This window comes from Hibiscus syriacus, unplaced genomic scaffold (assembly GCF_006381635.1).
Source record: "Hibiscus syriacus cultivar Baekdansim isolate YM2019G1 unplaced genomic scaffold, ASM638163v2 tig00111366_pilon, whole genome shotgun sequence".
Taxonomy (NCBI): domain Eukaryota; kingdom Viridiplantae; phylum Streptophyta; class Magnoliopsida; order Malvales; family Malvaceae; genus Hibiscus; species Hibiscus syriacus.
In genome coordinates, this window is record NW_024063071.1 from 1,380,507 (window position 1) to 1,397,077 (window position 16,571).

At 33.2% G+C, this 16,571-nt stretch overlaps 2 protein-coding genes across 4 annotated transcripts; one reads left to right on the forward strand and one right to left on the reverse strand.

Annotated features, from left to right (window-relative positions):
• The first annotated feature begins 619 nt into the window (after positions 1–619).
• On the forward strand, positions 620–2,977 carry LOC120159423 (glutathione S-transferase zeta class-like). 3 transcript variants are annotated; one of them, XM_039170014.1, is made up of 10 exons: positions 620–709; positions 801–885; positions 973–1,029; positions 1,132–1,217; positions 1,325–1,396; positions 1,506–1,592; positions 1,666–1,741; positions 1,856–1,917; positions 2,367–2,426; positions 2,650–2,977. In XM_039170014.1, exons 1-10 carry the CDS (start codon positions 707–709, stop codon positions 2,749–2,751), a joined length of 690 nt encoding a protein of 229 aa, XP_039025945.1. In that variant the 5' UTR covers positions 620–706; the 3' UTR covers positions 2,752–2,977. The 3 variants fall into 3 exon arrangements, with proteins under 3 accessions (XP_039025945.1, XP_039025946.1, XP_039025947.1); XM_039170015.1 differs by having other exon boundaries at positions 1,506–1,559; positions 2,650–2,956; XM_039170016.1 differs by lacking the exons at positions 1,325–1,396; positions 1,506–1,592 and having other exon boundaries at positions 2,650–2,976.
• A 2,807-nt stretch (positions 2,978–5,784) lies between these two features.
• On the reverse strand, positions 5,785–7,772 carry LOC120159424 (NAC domain-containing protein 35-like). Its single transcript, XM_039170017.1, has 3 exons — positions 7,448–7,772; positions 6,941–7,209; positions 5,785–6,564 (listed from the first exon to the last, which is right to left on the reverse strand). The coding sequence occupies exons 1-3, from the start codon at positions 7,716–7,718 to the stop codon at positions 5,938–5,940; spliced, it is 1,167 nt and encodes a 388-aa protein (XP_039025948.1). The 5' UTR covers positions 7,719–7,772; the 3' UTR covers positions 5,785–5,937.
• Positions 7,773–16,571: the final 8,799 nt, after the last annotated feature.

Genomic DNA, 16,571 nt, shown 5'->3' on the forward strand with positions numbered 1-16,571 from the left:
TGTGAATAGAACAAATTGGATTAAAAATATTATTTTCATAATAGGCCTCTCTGAATTAGTCAGTCAATAAATTAGATACAAGTGATTAATTAAAAAAAATGTAAAAGCATTCCAAGCAACTCTCATTAGTGGCAGATTTATGCTCACATGATTGTGGGAATGTATTTGAATTTTATTGATTGTGTTCACTTTTTGAATTTTATTTGTATTCATTATATATAAAAAAAATTATATTATTAACACGTGTTTATCTTAAAAAAATTAGATCCGCACTGAACAAATGCATCCCCATTATTTTTAAAAAATATAAAAATAAATTTAATATGTTAATGAGATAAGAAAAAAAAATGTATATCCATTTAAAAAAATAAGGATATTAAAATTTTGGATCTTATTTTTTAATTTCTAGATTAACTGTGGTAAAGAGTAGTCAGTTTTTAAATAACTTTTGTAGGTAGAAACAAATTATTATTATAAAAATTATGTTTCTACTTATTTTGATTAGAAAATTTTATACATTTAAAATAATATATATATAATTTAAATGCTTAATTTTTAATTAATCCCATAAAATATAAATACGTGTGGTGGTTGAGTTTGGCGGTTGTCCGTCCTTATACACAAGAAGAAGAAGAAGAAAAACAAGACAAGAGGATGGGGGGAAATTGAGCGTTGACTTTTGAATTCGCCATAATCAACAGATAATATGGTACAATCTTCTCTGTTCATATAGCCCTGTTCCATTAATATGATGATACTGTTCTGAATCAACAATAAAAATGGTGCATCAACATTAACAGGCGCAGCAACAGAACAAACTCAAGCTCTATTCTCACTGGATAAGCTCCTGCTCCTGTCGCATAAGAATCGTCCTTAATCTCAAAGGTATATTTCCTTTATTCTTCTATTAATCCATCTTAATCTATTACTAATCACTAATTAGTCTTGGTTTCTGGGTTTTCTCTTTGGCAGGTCTGGAATACCAGTACATACCCGTTAACTTGCGTAAGGGGGAGCACTTGAGTCCTGGTCAGGATTCTTCTTTTTAAAATTTTCTGGGTTTACTCATTTGTTTCCAATTCATTGATGATTGAAATTTAAAAACATTGTTGAAACTTGGGAAATGGGTAGACTTCCAAAAGCTGAATCCTATTGGGTATGTACCGGTGCTGGTGGACTGTGACGACGTCATTTCAGATTCTTTTGCAATTTTCATGGTCATTTTTCAGTTTCCCCCTTGTTCTTTTCGTTCAATTCATTTCTATTGCATTCACTACTTGGCTTGATTTGTTTGATTTTAATAATTGAGAAATTAAACCTACAATATCTGGAGGAGAAATACCCTCAAATCCCCTTATTGCCATCTGATCTTCATAAGAAGGCACTTAATATCCAGGTCTCTGCTTTCCTCCATTCTTTTTGTTTATGTTTCTTGATCAACTTTGCTTTGGATGTTTAGTTACTAAGTTATGCTACACTAATGAGTACTCTCGCATCTTCTATAGGTCGCAAATATCGTTTGCTCGAGCATTCAGCCTCTTCAGAATCGAGCTGTGCTGGTCTGTCTCCGAGTGAATTTGTCTCTTTTATGCATTCATTTCGCTTTTAATGGGATCATTGAAATATATAAGGATTGTGTTTGGTTTGCTGCTTTTACCTTTACAGAATTGCATTGAGGAAAAAGTAGGTCCGGATGAGAAAATTCCTTGGGCAAAATTTCATATAGAGAAAGGCTTTGGAGGTAAGTAATGAGTCAAGGCGTCATCCGAATTACTATACTACTAAGATTAAGTGCCGTGAGTGTTTCCTCTGATGGATTTAGGCATTTAATTTGATTAATGCTTCTTTGTTGCAGCGCTTGAGAAGCTGTTAAAAGATCATGCTGGAAGATATGTGACCGGAGACGAAGTTTCCATGGTTTGTTTCGTTCTCTAATGTTTATCTATGCAATTTCATGATCAAAGCACATGGTAAATCATGCACAAAGGAGCATATGTTTCAGAGTTTGGGAAGGCTTATATATTTGTTGCGGGATGCAGATGAAAGTATTTCTGATATCACTTCGAATGAATGTGGTTTGATTGATAGTTCTGGTGAAAACTGCTGCAGTTTCCTGCAGTAATATGTGATGTGGAAAATGTAAATCAGGCATCACCAAGATGCAGCTCTGCCCCTGAACTACATACGCCTTTGGAATTTTAGATGCAAATGAGTTAGCCATTGGTCTAACTTCTGTTCTTAGTTAATATCACCTTCAGTTACGTGTTACGATGCCTGAAATGTACGAAATTATATAATTAAGTTAGAACACTCTAAATATATACATGTATGTATACATAAGTATGGCCTGTTGAATTTCTTTGCAGGCAGATGCGTTTCTAGCACCGCAGATTGATGCTGGGATAAAGCGATTCAATGTCGACATGGTAATCCACTCTCTTCCATGAACTACTTGTTTCTGCATCTAAATTGTGCTTGTTCATTTTGGCTCAATTGAAGTTGCCATACTTCACACACGCATGTATTCTTGACTTTTCTATTTGCTCCTATGCTTCAGAAAGTTTTGCAAGTTAGAGGGAGAAATATTGCTTCATATATCACCATTTTCTTTCTTGATCACATGGCTGATCTTTTCCTTTTATTTTGTAGGCTAGATTCCCTATTTTAACTCGGTTGAATGAGGCATATAGTGTGCTACCGGAATTCCAAAAGGCCATGCCGGAGAATCAGCCAGATGCTCCTACGGCATAGGGCGGTTGTTAAGATGGTGGCTACTACTGAATGGTGTCCGGAAGCGTAGAACAAGGGCTCTGGGCTCTTTATTTCATTCAGAACGATGATATAATAAGGATTATGTACTCCAGAAGCATTATATATATCCAAATTAAATTTGAGTCATACCGAATTAAATTTGAGTCGCCTCAATTGTTAAAGGGAGTGTTGTTCTCCCTGGATTCGAGCAGTTAGGTCGGTCAAACTTGTGCGATATAAATTATAAATAATTACACTATCAATCAAACATGCATAGAAAATTATCATTGGTCCATTAATTACTATATAATAATTGTATTTTCTTATAATTGCTTTGTACCGCCGGATAACACCCTTTTTATTCAATTTTAAACTACTCTTTCATGGTTACTTTAAACAACAAAAATTTACATGTGAGTAATGTCTTGTTATTTTAAATTGTTTCTTGTTTAAACATAATCAAATAAATAAATTCTAATAAAATGTTAAGTTACACATTGTATATTCATCTGGAATTATTTAAACTATTATTTTATTTTATACTACAAAAAAATATAATTAATCAAATAAAAGTAATTAATATATACAAAAGGACAAGTTTGAAAAATAAATAAATCAATATAAAACAAATCCAAGCGCAAGTATAATTTTATGCTCACAGTAGATGATAAGATAAATGTGATAAGATAAATTATTTTCTTTCAACTCATCATGTGGATAGCAAATCTAATAATTTATTGATTCGTTTGTTTTTACTTATTAATTTAGTGGGGTGAGAGATCAAATCCTTCGAATAATATCATACTTTAAATCTTAACATTGTAATGGAACAAACTGGATTAAAATTGTAATCATGTAATATATCTTAGTAGTATATGAATATGGACTAATTAATCAATAGATAAGTATCAATTATTTATACTAAAATTATTATGTTTGACTTTATTTTATAATAATTCATATTTAAAATCAAATATTGAATTATCTTTGTAAAAAAAAATATCTAAATTATTATAAGTTTTTCTTCTCCAAACTTCCTCTTTCTCTTTTATTTTTGGTTGACAAACAACAGAGTACCAGTTTTAGTGTTGATTATCGTTGTCAATGTTTCTTTATTTTTTATTTCGTGTCTTTATTTTTCTTTTGTTTTTAATAAATATGTCTTTATGACATGATTTTCTTTACTTTATGACACGTTTTTTTTAGCTTTTTGGCACAATTTTTTTTGTTTTCTTTCTAGGTCATTTGGCTATTCTTGTCGTTTATTTTTTTTATGTTGGATTTGACATTATCACGACTAATCAAGATGGCTTGCTCATTTGTTATCTCGTTGATCTTCCCTATTTTGGACCTTGAATTGGATTTGAATACGCAATCTGCGTTCGTAGATAATTTTCTCACGATACTTGACTTTGATTTATGTTTTATTGGTGGTGTTTCAATAGTTTAATTTCTTATCATAATTCGTTTGTCGTAATAGTCAGATCTTTTCGTATCATCTATGTTCGAGTTTTTTATATGAGTTTTTCATGTTTTCCTTTTTTGGTCATTGTATGATCTTAAGTGATTAATTTTGTCTTAATTATTATAATAGAATATCCTAATTATGTGTTTAGTTTACAATTCAAATTATAAACCCTTATTATAATTTTAGATATTTTTTATTTCTTAATAAAATTAGCTACTTCTATTCTTTAAAAAAAATACTATAATAACAATCTTAGCACGAGTTTCTTTCAAGTCTCACACTAATTAATCCATTCAACCACTAAGGGTTAAGATTTAACTAAAGTTATGAGTTTCAAAATCTTAGGAATGCAATAACAGTACACCTGACAACATAATTTTACTTGTTTTAGGGCTGTTTGTTTGGCTTTGAATGAAATCATTCAGCGTTGAATGCTGAACCATTCAACATTCAGACTGTTTGTTTCTCACCTCTGAATGATTCAGTGATGACTGATTCAGCAAAACAGTGCTGAATGATTCAGCACAAAAGTACATTTTGAATGATTCAGAGCCATTATCAAACAGCATGTCACATTCAGAGTTAATTCATATAGAATCTCTGAATCATTCGATATTTGAATCATTCAGCGCTTAATCATTCTGAAATAAACAAACATCCCCTTAATTTCTTTTATGTTCTAATCATCTCGAAAAGATTAATCTTTATTTAAATTTTTAGATAGATAATCAAGAAAAAATAAAAGAAAAATCCTTCCAAAAGAAGTGTGACAGTATATAACTGGGCTAAACTCTCGAGATAACGTTCTCGAATAAATTAATTCACGAGATAATGCACTCCTCAGATTAATTGCTCAAATAGGGTGAAATCTACAGTGTTGGTCGTAGGTCGCCATGCCATCCGGGCGACCTACTAGGTCGCCATGTCCTCCCGGCGAGCTATGAGAGAGATTGCATGTGTCATGCACGTTCCAACACGTTGGGCATCCGAAGCCATCCGACCGAGGGCATCCGACCAAGGCCATTCGAGCGAGCTATGCGAGGGCATCCGAGGGCAAGAGGAATCACGCGAGGAGCAGGAGGAGTGCATGGCGACCTACAAGGTCGCCAGGAGTGCATGGCGACCTACAAGGTCGCCCGGAGTGCATGGCGACCTATGCTGGGAAGCTGGCACGCCGTAGGTCGCCCGGAAGGCATGGCGACCTACGGCCAACACTGTGCAATTCAGCAATTAATCTTGAGAGTACGTTATATCGTTAAATAAAAAATTCGAGAACATTATCTCGAAAATTTTGCCATATAACTGAGCATTCACCCACAACAAAGGCATGGATGTACGATATTGTGTGATCACAGGGGATGTTGGGTTGTCAGCATTTGGATTAGCTACCCCACGACACTTTTAATTACCTTCATCATTCTCTTCTCTACAGTATATTTCAGCCTCAATTAGCCCCCCATCCAACAGTCTTCAAGATTAAACAAACCTTGTTTTGACAAAAGAAACTAAGCTGGATTCTGGAAATACATCTTCAAAATCCAACACTATAAGTGATCACTCAAGTGTTAAAACAAAATGTATTCCTTCCTTCAGTTGAGTTCCTAGTACATCTAGCTAAACAGCAGCAAGAAATAATTACTCTAAAGGAATCAAACAGCATCTACAAATCAGTAGCAATACATATAGTATATCTATATGTAGCAGCACGACAGCGGGGACTACTTGAAAGGGTTGTTATACTCCCTGTTAGCTTCTGGGATTGGATTCCACTCCCACAGCCGGTCTGAGAAGGCTGTCGGACTCGGAAGTGCGGCGGGTAGCACGTTTAGAGAAAGCTGTTGAGGCAATGTCAAGAACTCCGGTTGTTGTTGTTGCTGATGATGGAGATGGAGATGGGGATTAGGTTGATTTGTAGTGTCGTATTGATGCTGGTTCAATGTAGGTTGTTGGAAGCTTACTAGCCGGTGGAGATCATCGACGACTACGTTGGGCGAGACAGAAGAAGGGACTAATGGAAATACAGTTGTGGGGTTGGGGAGTAAAGAGCAGCGGCCTTGCTTGGACTGGTTTAAGAACATTCCTTCACCTTCAATTCCGGACGGTAATCCAAGTGTTGTGCTGATAGGAGGAGGAGCCATAGGACGGTACACATCTTGTTTCGAAAGTCCCAGAGCTGTTGTGACATGGGAAGTACTAGTACTACTGCTTCCTTCCGTTTCACTTACCTTTTCCGTGGAGAGTTGTCCTCTCGAGGAGTCCGATGGCCGCCTCGGAAGACAACGGGGGAGCGACAGGTGGTCTTCGACTCCGGCTCTCTTGTACACCCGGCAAAGCGATATCTCGGCCTGAATTAAATGTTTTCGGAGATTAAGCATCGGTTAGGGTCATGATACTCGTGAATGGAAGTAATAGTGGTATTGAATACATGTACGGGTCCTTATTGAATCCAAAGTTCATGCAAATATAGTAAAGAAATCAGTTAACAACAACAAGATAGTTTAGTATTATCTTATCCTTCTGTCTTGCTCCAAAAGGATTACAACCTTGCAATTATTGATTTCCTGGACGTATCCCAGATGATTACTAAACCTGAAACTTTTGGAACTTGGAAAAGTATTTTTAGACATTTGAATTTTCCAAAACAGAAATTAGGGTTTCGTGAAAGAAGAGCGAATCTTTTATATGCATCAAATGTAAATCTTTCTTATAATTCGAATATACCTTTCGGTAACGTTGGGTTTCGTGGTGAGGCAGGCGATACTCGTTCATAATCCAACTGGTTCGGATTCCTTTCGGAGCTTTTCCAGAGTAGAAGACTAGGGTTTTCTTGAGACCAATCGATCGAGAGTTCTCGCCTCGAATCATGCGGTCCGCTCCGGTTGCCTTCCAGTAACCGGATGTCGTGACACGATTCGGTCGGTCACCGTTTCGGTACTTCCGGTCCCTTGGCACATAGAAGAACCATTCTTTCTCCCCAATCGCAGCCAAGGCTGTGATTCCCCCCCCCCCCCCGCCCAAGAATTCAAACACACACACAAAAGATAAAAAAAATGAATCACTATGATTGTTGGAGCTACATATATGTGTGTGTGCATATATCGCTGTATCATGTATGTAACTATGTATGTGTGATAGAGAAAAGAATTAAGGAAAGAAATTCAAGAGGCGACCAAAGGGGATTGTTGAAGAAAGATACAGAAAATATATCAGAAGGATTTGCAGTTTTACCAGGAAGCTCCCAAGGGTCATAGCGATATAGATCAAGGAAAGTAATGAGCTCGACATTAAAACGCTTGCCCTCCACCTTACGGCGAAGGTAGAACTCTACGAGTTCTTCCTCGGTAGGGTGGAACCGAAAACCAGGCATGACCATGTCGTGCTCGTGTTCATCCTTGCTGCTGAGGTTATGGTTGCGGCCGTCGACGACGTTGATATTGGTATTATTATCGTTGGGGTCGTTGCTCATGATTGCTGCTAATTCCGGTATTACTATTGCCATAAACTAATTAAGCATCAAACTATGGACTCATAATATATATCAGCTCCGAGGTCTTTGGTATTGGCCTCAAATGGAGTATTAGTGCAAGTGGTAGGTTAAAATGGAGGAGGAGAGAAGGAGAAGAAGAAGAAGAATGAGGAAAATGAAAAAAGAGAGGAAATTTAGAGTTAAAAAGATCTACATAGCTTTCAGGCCCTACGCTTCGTCTACAAGGTGATTAAGATGAGACAATGACATGTCAAAAAGACGACAGGTTGTCCAAACCACCATTAGAGCCTTCCGATGCCCTTGGACCTTTCTTCCTCCCCACCATTGAATTTCTATTTTCTTTGATTTCCCCCTATTTATTAAATAATTTAATTAGATTCATTACCACTTCCTTGTTTTGTATATTTAGCTCATTTTTAAATGAAACGCATTTGTTACACTTTGTAAAGATAAGATATACATTTTATATAAAAGTAGAGGTTATAAAGTTTATAAATAGTGGTTATGTACATTTTATCAAATATATTTTTTAGAATAGTATAATAATCTCGTGACAAGTGATATCAGAATGACCATTTTTTTTATAGGATTTGTAGGCCTCGTTAAAAACCTCCTTCTTGATTAAAGGAGCTTGTAGAAAAGCTCCTTAATCAACGGAAGGAGGAAAAAAGTGCCTTAAGATTTCATTAACCAAAAGAACCAAAGGATACAACCATAATCACCTCCCTCAACAAAAACAAAAACCCAAAACAGCCGGCATAAACCCTATACAACACCACTAACACAGCGAAATCCATAAGAACAACAGTCACAAAAATGACTGACCATACTTAACACCTGAACTAATCCCGAAAAACACATAACAAAACAACTAAAGCAGAAGCCGAAAACACAGCAGACACAAACCGGAAAAACCAACATAAAAAATATAAGCCCTGAGCTTCCACACGAAGAGAACAAGAATCTTCAACCGCCATACTGCCTCATCCGCCTTACTGCCCCTTCTAGCTTGACATGTCGACATAGACCAACCGAACCTCCAACTTTAGAGCCTTCAAAATCAGAAAAAACTTCCTCTACCTGAATGCCTAATTCCATGTCAAACGTTCCAACGAATGCGGTAGATGGGATAGATAACTGTGATGATGACTTATGACGAAAACATTACGAGATCAAATGAAGAAGAATGACATTCTTTGGGTCTTTGGAGATGTTGAGAACATGAATCCCACGTTAAAAAGAAAAAGAGAGATCACGAAATTTATAAGTGATGACAGTACTGCATACCATATTGAATTTATTTTTTGAGAAGAGGATAATCATTCGTGACATAATACAATAAACTATTATTTATATATTTTAGTATTTTTTTCGAGTTTCTATAAAATAATGGATTATGTAAATCAAATCTTCAATCATTTTTCAATATCTTCGTTGAATGTTATATATTACAAATGAAGGTAGGCGTAGTAATTGGTGGTATTGAAAAATGCAATGGTAATAATGTGTAGAGTCAAGAGAAACTCGTGACCTCTCCTGTCTTTGCTCATTACTACCGCCATTTCTTCTCTTTGTTTTTCTTTCCTCCTAGCCCTTACGTTGAAGCAGCCTAAAAGGTCCAAACTCCATTAACGTTCAGCTAAAGCTCCACACTTGGGAAACAAATGGCTACCCACCTCAAACAATAGCTTATGATGTCAGAGACGAGCGCAAAATTTTATATTATAAATGAATTTTTAAAATTTTTAGAGGACGAAAAAAATTATTAGTAGAAAATATATTATAATTTAAAATTTAGGAGAGACGACCCCCGACCACCTCTTCGGTCCATCCCTGTACGAAATAATAAAAAAAATAAGGCATAATCATATTGAATAAATAGCACTTATCAGCTAATTGCATACTAGCAGTGACATCATGGTTCCTATGCACTCTCACGCAATCAAGAACCTCAAGAGAACTAAAGGCCTAAGCACAAAACCTAGTAGATGTGGATAGCTAATCCTTAAACTTTTAAACATTCCAACTTCATCCTCAAACTCTGACTCTCATTCTAAATGAGTCCTTAAACTTTTGAACATTTTAATTTCATCTACAAACTATGACTCTCATTCTAAATTTGTCCTCAATCTTTTGAATCTTCCAATTTCATCCCCAAATCCATCCAAAATGTAATTAGTTTCAACCATGGTTTAACTTAATTTTGTTTCAAATATATAATAATATAACATGACCTAACGATTTTATTAACTAATGGATGTGATTAGTATATACATATAATTTGGGATGAAATTAAAATGCTCAAAAAGATTGGGGGCCAATTTAGATGAAGATTATAGTTTGGGGATGAAACTAAAATGTTTAAAAGTTTGAGGACTAATCTAGAATGATAGTTATAGTTTAGAGATTAAATTGAAATGTTTAAAAGTTTAAGGATCAGATTAGAATGGGTGTCATAACTGAAGGACGTGTGATACAATTGACTCTAAATTTTTTAAAATACTTAATTATTTTAAAAATATTTTTATCATTTTTAAATTAATTTTGTTTTTATATAAAAATAAAATAATTGATGTGAACATCGATAAAAAGGATTTTATATCAATTTAACGGTTCATTACATTTTTATCAATTGATTTGAGTTGATAAAAAATTAAATATTTTTTCCTAAAAAAGTTAAACAATTAAATTAAAATAAGAATTATAATTTTAGATATAAAGTTAAACAATTAAATTAAATTAAAAAAGTTAAATATTTTTATAGTTATAAACCTTCATTATAATTTTAGATATTTTCTATTTTTTAATAAAATTAATGAATGTCATTTATGTAAAAAATGAAATTAAAATATGAATTATATATGTATAATTATTTATATTGAATCTATTAATTATTAAAAAAAAAGATATGGGAGGAGATAAGATAAGAGGGGCCACCTGTATAAGTGGAAGTGAGTTTGATATTTATTTTCATAGCATCAGCTAGTGGCTTGGACCCTTTGGGTGGTTCTCAACCCACTTGTCCGCCACTTCCACTGCTAATTATTGCACTTTGTAACTTACCACAACACTCTCTAACCCCAGTTTCTGTGTTTCAGATATTCAGCTAAATAAACCCATATTCTTGTAAAAAAATTATTGTTTTAATATTATTACAATATAATATCTATTCGAAATATTCGTAATCATTTGATATTAGTAAGTATCTATTTGAATACAATATAGGATAGAGAAGAAAGGAAAAGGAGGGTTGAAATCACTGAATTAAATGCAAAGGTTCCCAAGGGAGAAATGAGGGGGGGTCCATAAGGCTCGGGGGTGGTGCAGCCAGTCACCGACCTATGGAGCACTCTTGTGAACTGTCGAGGCTTTGCTATTGAGCTTGAACCGTCCAACCAATGTTGTGAACCAACGTCCCGACACAAGTAAACTTTTCGTCATTATTGCCCACAAAACTACAAAAACCTACTTTTTGGGCATTCTCCCTACGCAAGCATGCGTTATTGAAATGACCACATGGATTTATCCCATGTGTCAGTTTCATATATAATCCCTTAACCTGTGGCCCTGCTCTAATTTTTCTTTCTTGCTAAGCTTCCACGATATCCATACATGAAGATGAGTTTATGGCTTTTCTTTTCAGTTTTTCTCGTTGATTGATGAAAAATTTTAGGTTTTGACAATTAAAAATAACTTATTTTTCTTAATTTAAACAGAAAATCGTAATTATTAAACAATAATAGAATTATAAATGGTCAATGATATCCGGTTAATAGTGATCTTATAAATCTGAAGAGGAAAAATGTCCTCTTTGTTGCGTGGGAGATTTATATAGAGACTCTTAGGGTTGGTATTAAGCCTAAAGTTATAACTGTTACTTATAGGTTGGTCGATTGAATAGATATGATGATATGACAATGGATTTGATCATGACAGATCACGTGAGTTTTTTAAATGTCATATCAAATGTTATCATTAATCGAAGAATATGAATTTCTGAATGATTCAATTTGAGAAGTTGATTCGAAGGTTTCGATTGACGAAGAAGTAAAAGTGAAGAAGATAGGAAGAAGATACAACAATCACATAGTATAATATTTTTTTTATTCTTTTGTACAATAGATCGAATCAACATATCAATAGTTTAAAAATATAATATCTTGTTTTAAAGTGAAGTTATTTTTCTTATTTTAGAAGTGATAGGCATTAAGCTATAAATAAATTATTCATCTGTCATTTAAAAAATTAATGGTAAAAAGTTCTTTACAACTTCTTTTATAAATTATAGATTGTAATAAAAGATTTTTTCTAAATAAATCCGTTTTCTAATATTCTCCGTTTTAGATAAAAAATTTGTACTTGGTTTGATTTGATTTAACGTAACACACACACAAATATATATATATATATATATATATATATATATATAATTATCATTTTTATCAGTTAAAATACAGTTTTAATTGAAAAAATATAATGAAATATTATAAAAATTATCTTTAAATTATAAAGGTTAATAATTATAGGATTAGCCCAATGATGCTGACACACACATACTTGGTTTGCTTTGATTTATTTTAGGCTTATTATATAAGATTGTACAATATTGGAACCCACTTGTGATGCTGACAAGTTCTAAACAATTTAACGAATGGCCCATAAAGTACAGTAAATCTTACAATATGGTACATATACTTTAGAAATGACATTGCACATCTCTCCTATCTTTAAATGACACATGACATCATATAATGATGTTATATTTCTTAATAAATAATTTATTGTTATAAGAACTCATTTAGCGATCTCAAAGGTAAAAGGAAGTCGATCTCCTTAGAAAACTTGATTTCAAGTAGTTGCATTTACATAATTTGTATGTTGCCAATGATTAATAAAAAATCTAAACATATATAATCTTTTTATCACTCTAAACTATTAAAAATTATTATTTATAATTTTATAATTAAAAATTTGGCATATCGTACCATTTTATGGTGCATGTGTCAAATTAAATAATTATTTTAATTTTATAATAAAAAATGAAAAAAATGATCTAGTGTCAAGATAATTATTAATTTAATTCAAAAATTGACACATGATATCATTTTATAGTGTCATATCATATGTCTATTATATTAATAAAATTTAAAAATAATTTATATTTAACACGTAGCATCAATACGTAGAAATTGTGGATTCAATATCCATTAATAGAAATTGTTAAAAAATATCATACCATAATGTAATATCATGTGTTAATATGTAATTAAAGAAGTATGATGTTGGTCTAGTAGGATGAGGCACTAGGTCCCTTAAGCAAGGTCAGGGGTTCGAATCCTGACGTTTGTGAATGGAGCAAACTGGGTTGAGAGTGTCGCCCTCACCTCTGTAGTACCCGATCTGGATTAGTCGGTCAATAGATCGGATACCAGTGATTAATTCAATAAAAAAAAAGTGTGAACCTATTTCTTGTTTTGTAGTGCGAGTAAAATATTACACTTGAATAAATGAACGTAGAAGTGAAGAAGTGTGTAGGCGTAGCATGCAATTGATGAGGATGGAAGAATATAGAAATGAAAAATAGGAAGGAGAGGTGAAGTTGGTGAAGTCATAATTGCAATGCAAAGTTAATATGGGAAAGTTTGGTGGCAGTCAACCCTAGAGTAATAATACCCCATAGTACATCACCATAGTAACGTGGATATAGATTATATAAGTATATATATTGGATCAAGTATTATAGAGGAAAGAGCGACTATTTTAATCTAATTTTTTAGAGATATGATTACACTATCGATACTCTTTCGAACCATCCTTGATGATGGTGAATTAAAGTGACGAAGGTGGTAAGAGGCAGAGCAGTCCTTTGAAAAAATTCCTTGGTTTGATACGTTATGTTAGTTGAAGGAATGGTGTGGAGTGATAATTGCAAGAGAGAGATGGAATATGGAAAGGGGTAGTGAACAACTGGGAAGTAGGGATGGCAAATTAGGGATTTCGTATCCTATCCGCTCTAATTGGGGCGAGGATGTGTATAACTTTAGTAGGTAGTGGGCGGGTGTGAATTTAGAAAGTGGTACCCGTCGCGGGTAGTGGGCGGGTGATGAGTTTAAGACCTTACCCGTCCCGCATCCACTTGCCCACTAAATATCTATTAAATTTTGGACTATTATGAATTTAGGTATAATTTTAGAGACTAATTTATAAATATTTATATTGTATAAAATATAACTTATAATTTAACCAAAAATTAGGGATAAGTTTATGAATCAATTTTTTTCTTTCAAACCTCTCGTGCTTTGCTTGATGGTTATTGCGTCGATATTCTGGTAGTTCTTCTTCTCTAAATTTCAAACTCTGGTCTCTAGCCCATTCAGGTACGTCTTCTTCCTCTTCTTTACTTTGGTCTCCTCTGCGGGTAGTAGAGTTGTATGTCACCTTATACACAGATCCAAAATCACCTTCCCCAATCTTGTTTGTTGTATCAAAGTTGTTTGTGGCCGCTTTAATTTGTCTTAAGGTGAATACTCCGGTTTTCAGATTTAATCCTCTTAGTTATGTTCAAGATACAAGGCCAATAGTCAATACTCTGTTATTTTGATTTTGATATTCTGCTAAATCTAAGAGCATTCGTTTATTGATTTTGATTTTTAAGAAATACGTTATATGTATGTATATTGAATTATCGATTTTGGATTTAAGTGCATTCACACATTCTGCTGATTTTGAAAATTATGAATAATTTATGCATTTTAATTTGTATAATCATGCATTGAAAAACAAAAACATCTTGAAAAAAAAGCCCAAAACCAATAATCCGAATATGTTTTTTTATCGATCCGTATTCGATCTGATAATCCAGAAAAAATTTGGATTCCCGATCCGAACTATCCCAAAATTGAAAAATGGATCAGATATCATAATTTTTTGATCAAATCAACGGGTCAACAGATCAGATCGGTCGGATCAGATTTTTTTGCACACCCCTAGTTGTCAGGCGGGTTTAGCCGGATATGTCTCCAGTTAGATGGTGGGTGTGGGATAGATTTGAGAATGTACCCGTGTGACGGGTGTGTATTTGAAATTTTTTACCTATCATGGGCATATAGTGAATTGAAAAATACTAGGTGAACATAGAGATGAGAGAGAAAGTGTCCGCAACCGATCTAACCGTTTGTTATCCCTAGTGGAGGAGAGTAATTGAGTATTTTGTAGTTTCTGCACGTAAAAGAAGACTGGACAGGTATGGCATCATCAATCATGGATCAAATTACACCATAATAATAGGGCTGGGGGTCCATCACCACCGTTGGATTTTAATGAAGGAGTCAAAGTTTTGACCGTCAGACTAGACCACACAGACGGCAATGTTTGGGATGGGACCCTCCCCGTTTTGACTCTCAGATTCATTCATTTTCTTTCTCTGGTTGGTTTAGCAGTGGAACAAAACTTTGTTTTGTCATTCAATGTTGACATGAATTTCTTTTTCCTTTTTCTGGGATGGTTTTACTGTAAGAGCTGTCGTGAATCATATTACACTGTCTGCAACTCGTCGTTGACTCTGGTAGATGCTCTACTAACTCGCACGAGTCACACCATTTTTTCTTTTTCTGGGTTTGTGTGCTGATACTACCATTTTTTGATCGTGGAAGTGAGTGAAGCAGGACGATAACACCATCTTATAATATATATATATATATATATATATTTGTATAGATATGATTTTTTTAATTATTCAAGAATTTTCACATTAATCATAATTCTTTTTTTAATTATATGAGTTGTATAATAATTTTTTAAAAAAAAGTTTTGAATCAAACCATAATCTTTAACAAGAAATTTTAAGAGTGGATGATTTTGTCACAATTACCCTATGCTCTTTTGAAATTATTTTTTAAAATTCATATATTGATATTATATGAGCATAATATTGAGATATTTTTTTGGGAAAATAAAATTCTATAGGGTGGTTATCCTAATTTATTTTCTCAAATAAGTTATTTTCTACAGTGTTATAAGAAAGTCATATGGATCATTCAATATATTCATGAAGATGCATGGAAGACTCAACGACTTCTCTTAAGATGTATGTATGCCTGCAAGCTAACAACGTTGTAGTTCGACCGGTGTCTTTCCAAAAACATTGTGTAATCTCGGTGTCTTCCAGAAGTCGTCAAATAATTCGGACGTCTTCTATAGTATATTGTAACAATAATCTTAGATGAGAAAATAATTTTCCTAACCCCGAACAAATCCCTTTTTCAACATCATTACTAAAGAAAAATTGCCTTATATTATAGAGATAAATAAGATATATATTTATAAGATATGATTTAATATAAAAATTGATATTCAAAATTTATCCCTTTTTTCATTAAGTTAAAAGTGATTAGAAAGTAGTATATGTTCTAAGTACTTCCAATCATTTGACAATGAACGCTCAATCACCCTTACAATCGCTGGTGCTTAAACCCGTGACTTCTAGGAACAATAACAATTCCTTTAACAACTGAGGTAAGTTGCTTCGTGCTTATCTTTTTTTTCCCCTTGTGATGTATTACTTATGTTTCTTATATAAATTAATCTTTAAAATTTTTTTTAATGTACTATAATTTTTAATTCAATACTTAAATTTGACTATTTTCTAATTAGTACCTATATTTTTTTATAAAATGGTACTTTAATTTATCTTTTAGTTTTTTGTGTAATATTATTTTTTTATTGGATATTTAATTTGAATTTTTTTAAAAATAATACATTAATTTAATAATTTTAACAAATATTGTAACAATAAATTCAAATACCATAATAAAAAATGGCAAATTCACATTTTAATATACTAAGTCAAATGATGTAATAGGTGGC